The sequence below is a fragment of the Cebus imitator genome, unplaced genomic scaffold (genome assembly GCF_001604975.1).
Source record: "Cebus imitator isolate Cc_AM_T3 unplaced genomic scaffold, Cebus_imitator-1.0 Scaffold25, whole genome shotgun sequence".
Lineage (NCBI taxonomy): Eukaryota > Metazoa > Chordata > Mammalia > Primates > Cebidae > Cebus > Cebus imitator.
The window spans coordinates 6642450-6651246 of NW_016107340.1; the positions used below are offsets into that span (position 1 = coordinate 6642450).

The window sequence follows — 8797 nt, forward strand, 5'->3', positions numbered from 1 at the left end:
AAATGGTGATTCCCTAAAGGGATGATGGAACAACAAGCATGTATTTACCTTACTGGTATTTAAGCACATTGACTTACTGACTTACTGGTCAAGTTGAATATGCAATATCATCAGTGGACCAAATGAGCAGTAATAGCCTGGTCGTCACAGAGACTGTTTTTGTAATAGTTTTTCATAAATCAGGGGTCATCAACCTTTTTAACCCCATTTGTTTCTAGCAGGATTAAATGCCAGTTGGTGCTGTGAAACCTACTGTTAAGCCTAAAGTCAAACAGATAAGGGATTTTTTAGAAAGAAAAACAGGGCCAGGTATGGTTGCTAACACCTGTAATCCCAACGCTTTGGGAGGCTGAGGCAGGAGGATCCCTTCAGTCCAGAAGTTCAAGACTGGCTAACATGATGAGACTCTGTATCTACAAAATATTTTTAAAATTTTTAAAAAGAAAGAAAAATAAAGGTAGAGGCCACAGAGAGACATGCATATGTTTTAAAATAGAATGCTATTATTATTATTTGAAGCAGGGTTTCACTCTGTCACCCAGGCTGGAATGCAGTGGCCTGATCTCGGCTTACTGCAACCTCCACCTCCAGGGTTCAAGCAGTGCTCCTGCCTCAGCCTCCCAGTAGCTGGGATTATAGGTGTCTGCCACTGCACCCGGCTAATTTTTGTATTTTTAGTAGAGACAGGGTTTCACCATGTTGGCCAAGCTGGTCTTGAACTCCTGACCTCAGGTGATATGCCCACCTTGGCCTCCCAAAGTACTGGGATTACAGGCATGAGCCACCACACCCGGTCAGAATGCCATTATTAACTGCCTACATCCATCTCTTGTAACATTTGTTCTGTAAGTTATCTAAGCTTGTGATATATTGGTTATACTTTACTATAAAGCACAAGTACATTTTCACTGCCACCCTGGTTATTGGACTGACTGCTCTTTCTTGTTTCCTAAGGCACAACGACTCTGTAAACGCTGTGGTCAAGCATGGAGAGCTGCAACACTTGAAGGCTGGAAACTGTATCATGACCCTAATGTTAATGGAGGTATTTTAGTAGATTTTATTCTGACAGCTGGGGACAAAGGCATTTTGCTCTAAATGCCAATCTTTGTGAACTATAGCTTCTTTTTTTAGAGAGGATTGTAATGAGGTCTCATTTTAAACTATATTTTCTTTCTTTTACTGTTTTATAGGAGCAGAATTAGAACCTGTTGAAGGGAATCCATATAGACGCATTTGGAAAATAAGTTGTTGGAGAATGGCAGAAGATGTAAGATAAATAAAATATTCAGTGATACTGCTTTCAACTCCAGGTTAATTAATTGAAAGCCTATTCAGGAGCTGCAAAACATTGAAAGTAGTGTAAAACTGGTTTTCAAAAACTTCCAGTGAAATTGAGGAATAGGCTTAACACTTAATTTTTAGTACTTAGGGTTTTATCAGAATTATTAAAACACTAAGTACTAAAAATTAAACACTGTTATAAGGCAGAAATGTAAAGGAGGTACCAAATGAGTTTAGAGAAAAAGTACTGGGGTAAAGCTTAAAGCTGGCTTCTCTGCGGCAATAATTGAATTGAACTTTTAAAACTTACTAGGATTTGGGTTGTTGGGAATGAAAACAAGAGGAAGGAATTCTAGGTAGGATATATAGATTGAGAAATTCAAAGTGAGGTAGATCTGCCAACTTGGAGTACAACGCTCATAAAGGAAATACAGTCAGTTCTGATGTAACATGACATAGGTATTCCTAAAAGTTGCCACAATGTACAACATTGTGCAGAAACCCTACAGGGCTTATAGGAAAATGGAGTTAAGAGAAAAATACTCAAAAACTTCATTAGGGTTACATAAAACAATAAAAAGTTAATAAAAATGGTAGCACGGTTTTATATCTGTCAGCTTAAAAAATACATATACTGACAAACAGTTTAAAAAAAATACATAAATACGCCGGGCACAGTGGCTTATGCCTGTAATCCCAGCACTTTGGGAGGCTGAGGCAGGTGGATCACAAGGTCAAGAAATCGAAACCATCCTGGCCAACGTGGTGAAACCCCATCTCTACTAAAAAACACAAAAAATTAGCTGGACGTGGTGGCACATGCCTGTAGCCCCAGCTACTCGGGAGGCTGAGGCAGGAGAATTGCCTGAACCCAGTTGGCGGAGGTTGCGGTGAGCCGAGATCGCGCCATTGCAGTCCGGCCTGGGTAACAAGAGCGAAACTCCGTCAAAAAAAAAAAAAAAAAACAAACAAAAAAAACAAATTAATTTTGGTCTTATTGTAAGATTTGACTCTGCCTATATAAGACAGTGACCTATGAAAGCTCTTTTATGTTGAAAGCAAGTGAAAGAAAACTAAAGCCTTGTGAATTAGTTTGAGGTTAGAACGGTTATTCTAGGATATAAGTAGTAGGAATAATAGTGGATTTGAAAAGAACTGAAGCTGAATTATTCTAGAAACAAAGGAATGAAGCTTTATGACAGGTAGGGCATATGAAAGGTTTATAGTGAAAAGTGAGAGAAATAAGTAACAATTGAAAAAAATTCTAGAAGTACGTTTGGAAACAAAGTGTTTCTGGTGAAAATTGAGATAAAGAAAATTGTTTGATTGTTTGGAAACTACTCTAACAGCTTAAAACTGATTGTAGCTAAATTACATTTTAGCAGACAACAGCTGAAAATCATTTACTCTTACCAGCTGGAAAGTGGTGATTTCCTTTTGCTAGAAAGAGACCATGTTCCAAAAATTGAATGACATGTCTGCAAAATATTTATGAAAATAGCCAATTGATCTGTTATATATTCCATTTTCTGAATTGATATTCATATTACCACACACTAAGTAACATGTAGAGTAAGAATTACTTCCTTTCTGAGTCATATTAAAATTATTTACCGTTTGAAATCCATAATGTAGATCATGTGTGCTATTTGCTGGTAAAGTGAAAACAATATATTACCCTAAATGCTTAGAAGCACATGAAAAGGTAGGTAGAAATAACTGTTTTGGGGGATTTGTACTTATTTATTAGAACTCTGTTTATAATGTTTTTATTAGGCATTGGTGTGTTTTATATGGTATTAATCCCAAAAGAGGTCTTAATAGGTTCTCTTCCCATATGTTTTCAAAAAGTACCAGCTAAGCACTTTGTAGCCACAGAGCAGCTTTCTTGGGTTTTTGCTTTGTGTTTATCTTCCATCTGGGTCTAATTCTGTTTAGACTTGACCATGTAGCTGCTATGACAGAGTGAAACTCAAGTCATCTTCTAGTGTTACCTGGGCTGGGGTAGGCTAGTAGTATTTCTGCCTTACCTGACCAAGGCATGCTCAGGGCCAGGTATGTTTTTAGTGGGGAAGCAGACAACTGTGTGGCTATTTGGAACACTTGTAATCTTCTGACAATTTTATTCCCTTTGTTACTTAACTAAATTGAAACTGAATTTATTTCAGTCAGGCACAGTGGCTCATGCCTGTAATCTCAGCACTTTGGGTGGCTGAGGCAGGTGGATCATGAGGCCAGGAGTTTGAGACCAACCTGGCCAATATGATGAAACCCTGTNAAAAAAAAAAAAAACCATAAGTACTACAATAAACATAATACTTTACTATTGGGAAACACTGCAAAGGAGAAAGGACTTACAGAGTACCTACATAAATTGGTTATGAGTAACATATAAACAAGGAACAACAAACTGCGGAAGGCTGCAGGAGGCCTCTGAGGAGGAAGGCCTCTTCATGCCTCATCTTCTGGTGCAGGGTGACCTGGGCTCTGCTACCATAATCATTGTGCTCAAGGATGTAAAACCCCTTCATAGCACTATGACTCCTTGTAAGGAGTTCTCTTAGCTGTGCATAGATAATCAGCTAAAGATAACCACATGTTCTTGTTTTGTGAAACTCCCAAACCGACACTGTTATCAATCCTTAGGATGATACACCAGTTCTGGCTCACTGATTCACTTCCAGCTCACTGATTCATCCCACCATCACTCCACCCCTACTCTATAGATCAAAGTTATTGTAATCAATAAATAGTGTGGATGATTAGAGCTCGGGAACCTCACCGTCACCTCCAGAGTAATGAAGTGATGGCCCCCGGTCCCACTTTTTCTCTTAATCTGTCTTTTTCTCATTTTTTGTCGTTACCGAACTCGGGGTACCCACAAGTGATTTAGGGCTGGCTCCCTACATTCTGGTGCCCAATGGATCCCTACATTCTGGCACCAAAGTGTGGGGCTCGTGGATCCCTAAATTCTGGCACCAAAGTGTGCGGCTCATGGATTCCCTACACTTTACCTTGAAAAAGACCTAAAGCATCTTGTAGAATTGGATGTTAAAGTGGCAGAAGCTTTAGGGCATATAACAGAAGTGCTTTAAGAGATCAGCATGGCAGTGGAAAAAGAGACTTAAAATTAGATAGACAAAAGGCTAAGAAAGTAATTAGGAGCCTGTCAGAGTTATTTGGACACTAAGTCATAAGGGTCTGTCACAGGATAGTATTGTTGGGAATGGAGAGGGAGGGAGAGACATTGGTCGGGACCAGTGATTAGAAACAGAAGGCAGAGGTGGGCTCAGTTATGAAGTAAGAGTCTCTGAAGTTTCTTGTTTGGATTGCAAGAAAACTGGAAATACCATTAGTAGGATCCCAAAAGTAAAATGGGTGGAATTCGTTAGTTCTACATAGGAATTAGATGCAAACGGATGCATGCCTTGTTTTGATGTTGTACATAGGTCAGTATCAGAGAGTATCAGGTATTTAAAAACGTTCTAGGAGAAAATACCTATATAGGTTCTATATGGAATAAAATTTGATTAAAATATTCAAAGCATCCATTAGAGTTGGATCTGCTTTCACCCAATATTTGACATTTAAGTGTTTTACTTTTTTCTCTAGATGTCAGCATTATTTCATCAAACTAAAGTTCTTCTTTCTTATCATCCCGCTAGATCTTTCACTAAAGTTTAAAAACAACCAAGTAAATAGGTTCAGTCTAGAAGAGATTGCATAACTCCAGATTATGAGGAAAATTGACATACTAAGAAAAACAGTATTTCAATTGTTTATATTCATTGTGTTTTAGGAGCTTTTTAATAGATACGAGAGAGCAATTTATGCAGCCTTAAGTGGGAATCTTAAGCAGGTATGCAATCTGTTTTAATGTTTAAATTTTTTCTGTGGAGTAAAATTAAATACATAAAATACTCTAACACTTGTATATAACAAATATAAACTTGTGTATATACTTAAGTATGTACATACATAGATGTAACAATGATAGATAATCATAAATCAGATAGTGACGTGTTCTGCTTAATTTGATGTATTTCTCAACGTGCATGGCGTTTTAATGAATGAAATCAGATTTCAGTTTTTAACTAAGAATTGTAAATTTAACTGCAACACACATTTATTGATGACTTAAAATACTCATAGCTGTTTGCAGACATATGCCACAAAGGCACTGTGAGTCCTTGGGCTGTCTTACATATCCGTTTTTTTCTCACAACCTCTACATATTATAAGCTATCTTGAGGGATACTATAATAATCAGTTGAAATGTCATATCAGCATGGAAAACTGATGTTCTAAACTCAGTATGAAAAAATCTTAACAGTTCGAACATCTTAGAAGATGTAGTTGGTGAGGGAAAGGTTATTTGGCACAATTTTTTTTTAATACACCATGTTTTATATCATTATAAAGTGATGTTATAGTCTGTGTCATTGGATGGATGCCTTTCCTTTCTTTTCTGTTGAATATGTCTATTATATATTTCTGTTTTGTAATGGGGAAAAAGCTGCTTCCTGTTTGTGACACCTGGGAAGACACAGTGTGGGCCTACTTCCGGGTGATGGTGGACAGTCTGGTAGAACAGGAAATCCAGACATCAGTAGCAACTCTGGATGAAACTGAAGAACTCCCTAGAGAATATCTGGAAGTAAAGTGAGTTTGTTGGATTGTTTTGAGTCATGGTGATTTGTAGCATGCTCTTTAATGTTTCATTTTACAGCCCTTTTTCATATTATTAATGTTATTCTGTTCTTTTCTCGTTTCTTTTAAAGTTGGACCTTAGAAAAGGTTTTTGAGGAACTTCAAGCTACTGATAAAAAGGTAAATGTTAATAGGAACATGTTACATATCTGGATTAGGAAACAATGTCATCCTATTGTGCACTGTAGCTGAAAGGAAAAAAATAGGTGGAACTTTCTCCTTTCTTTTTCTCACTTACTAAAGATAAACATTCTTTGAAAGGAAGAAAATTACGTAACTGATATATCATTTTTAGCTTTTTGTTTAGGATTACTTTCATCTAAGTATATGCACATAAGCTATATTTATTCCTTTCTTTTTGAAAATTTAAAATACATTATGGAAAATTAATAAGATGTTATTTTCCTGAATTTTAAAATCTAATATTTTCTAAAAATTATATTCCTTTAAAAATGCCTAAACAACCTTCGTAATATTGTATGTACTTGTACAGTAAAATAATTTAAGGATGTTTACAATAAAATAAGGATGTATAAATAAAACCTTTATAGTAATTTTCCACCTTTTTATGGTTATTCCCTTGAGATGATAAAACATACTGATGTGTATTCTTCTGTATTTCTTTTCATGATCTTACGAATATGTGTAAATAATGTAGATATTCCAAGAATTTTGATTTTGTGTTTTTCACATTGTACTACATGTTACTCTACAGCTTGATTTTTTTTTTCATTTAATGATAATCTCCAATGTAGTTGATTCATTTTCACTTAACCTTAGTCCTTTTAATAAATACATAATTTGTTATTGTTGTTGTTGCTTTTTTTTTTTTTTTTTTTTTTTTTTTTTTTTTTTTTTTTTTTTTTTTTTTTTTTTTTTTTTTTTTTTTTTTTTTTGAGATGGAGTTTCACTCTTGTGGCCCAGGCTGGAGTGCAGTAGTGCGATCTTGGCTCACCTCAACCTCCGCCTCCTGGGTTAAAGTAGTTCTCCTGCCTCAGCTTCCCGAGTAGCTGAGATTACAGGCATGCACTACCATTCCCGGCTAATTTTTTGTATTTTTAGTAGAGATGGGGTTTTTCCATGTTGGTCAGACTGGTCTCGAACTCCTGACCTCAGGTGATCTGCCCGCCTCGGCCTCCCAAAGTCCTGGGATTACAGGCATGAACCACCACATCCAGCCCAAAAACATAATGTTCTATGGAATAATGTATGATTTATTTTAATCATTCCCCTTTGGGTAATATTTAGGTTATTTCTAGTGCTATAATGAACTTATATATTTGTGTGTACTTAGCTACTAGTCCTTCTGTTTCTTCAGGCTAAGTTTCCTGAAAGCAGGGTTACTGGGTTAAGAAGTATAAGTATATACTTTATACATTGTATATACATATATACAATGTTTCTGAATGAATTCTCTGAAGACATCATGTTGTATACATTAAAAATATATACAGCAAAAATAAATAAAAAGGCCAGGCATGGTGGCTCATGCCTGTAATCCCAGCACTTGGGAGGCAAAGGTGGGAGGATCACTTGAGGCCAGGAGTTTGAGACCAGCCTGTGCATCATAACAAAACCTCATCCCTAAAAAAAAGTTAGCTGGGTGTGGTGGTGTACCCACTTGCAGTCCCAGCTACTCCAGAGGCTCAAGTGGGAGGATCACTTGAGCCCAGGAGGTTATGGCTTCAGTGAGCTGTGATTGCACTACTGCACTCCAGCCTGGGCAACAGAGCAAGGCCCTGTCTCAAAGAAACGAGAAAAATTTAATAGGTAGGTAGGTAAAGAAACATTTTGAAATGGATGGCGCATCCCTGTAATCCCGACTACTTTGGAGGCTGAGGCAGGAGAATTGCTTGAACACAGGAGACAGAGGTTGCAGTGGGCCAAGATCATGACATTGCACTCTAGGCTGGGCAGCAAGAGCAAAACTCTGTCTCAAAAAAAAAATTTTTTTTTTTTTTTCAAATGGAAAAATCGTTAATTTATTACCTGGTTGTGGCAGTTAAATTCATACTTCTACAAGTAATTTATTGAATTATACATTCTCACCAGTCTCAAATGTCACACTTTTTATGTTTTGCCAATGTATCAGAGTAGGTAGGAAATAAGAACTTGCTCTTCTACTCACATTTTCTTGTCTGTTCATCAGGCTGAGCATTTCCTTATGTTTATTGACCATTTGTGAATTTTTTGTTCATATCTTTTAGCTATTTTTCTGTGGGATTTGATATTTTTCTCATATAGGAGCACTTGGTTTAGCAAGGAAATTAATGCTTTTTCTGTCAAGTGTTTATTACCAGTCTGTTTTTTTGGAGATTCAAGCTAATGAAATAAAACAAGAAAATTAAGGAACAGATAGAAATACTGGAAAGGGAAGAACATTTACATATGACAAAAATATTAGTCTAGAAACTTAAAGCTCAGTAAGTTACTAGAATTAACAAGAGAATTTGTTAAAGTAGCTAGATACAAAAGTTTTTTTTAAGTCAGCCTTTTGTACTTGTTACAACTATTTAGAAAAGGATTTAGCACTCCCTCCCCAAAAGTTCCATTTAAATGAGTGATCAAAACTAAAGAGATCTAGAAATAAAAAATTAATCAAGGGTTACAGGTCCTTCATTTAAAAACTATAGACTCTTACCGAAGGCATAAAATAAGAAATAAATAGATATATCATGTTCCTGGATGAGGGCATTTAATATAAATATCACTCATTCCAAAATTAGCATAGAAACCTAATGCTTTGAGATATTACTTCTGGGCAGAAAGTTGTCAAGTAAAAGAATAATCGAGAGGCCGGGCG

The 8797-nt window shown here is 36.3% G+C and overlaps 1 protein-coding gene across 1 annotated transcript in view; it reads left to right on the forward strand.

Annotated features, from left to right (window-relative positions):
• Positions 1 to 8797, forward strand: part of NUP107 (nucleoporin 107) — a 59065-nt gene that overhangs the window by 33569 nt on the left and 16699 nt on the right. The window contains exons 12-17 of the mRNA XM_017522813.1: positions 261 to 309; positions 860 to 1045; positions 1194 to 1270; positions 5084 to 5143; positions 5801 to 5946; positions 6066 to 6114. Of these exons, the coding sequence (XP_017378302.1) occupies positions 261 to 309; positions 860 to 1045; positions 1194 to 1270; positions 5084 to 5143; positions 5801 to 5946; positions 6066 to 6114 (567 nt within the window). The remainder of the gene's footprint in view (positions 1 to 260; positions 310 to 859; positions 1046 to 1193; positions 1271 to 5083; positions 5144 to 5800; positions 5947 to 6065; positions 6115 to 8797) is intronic.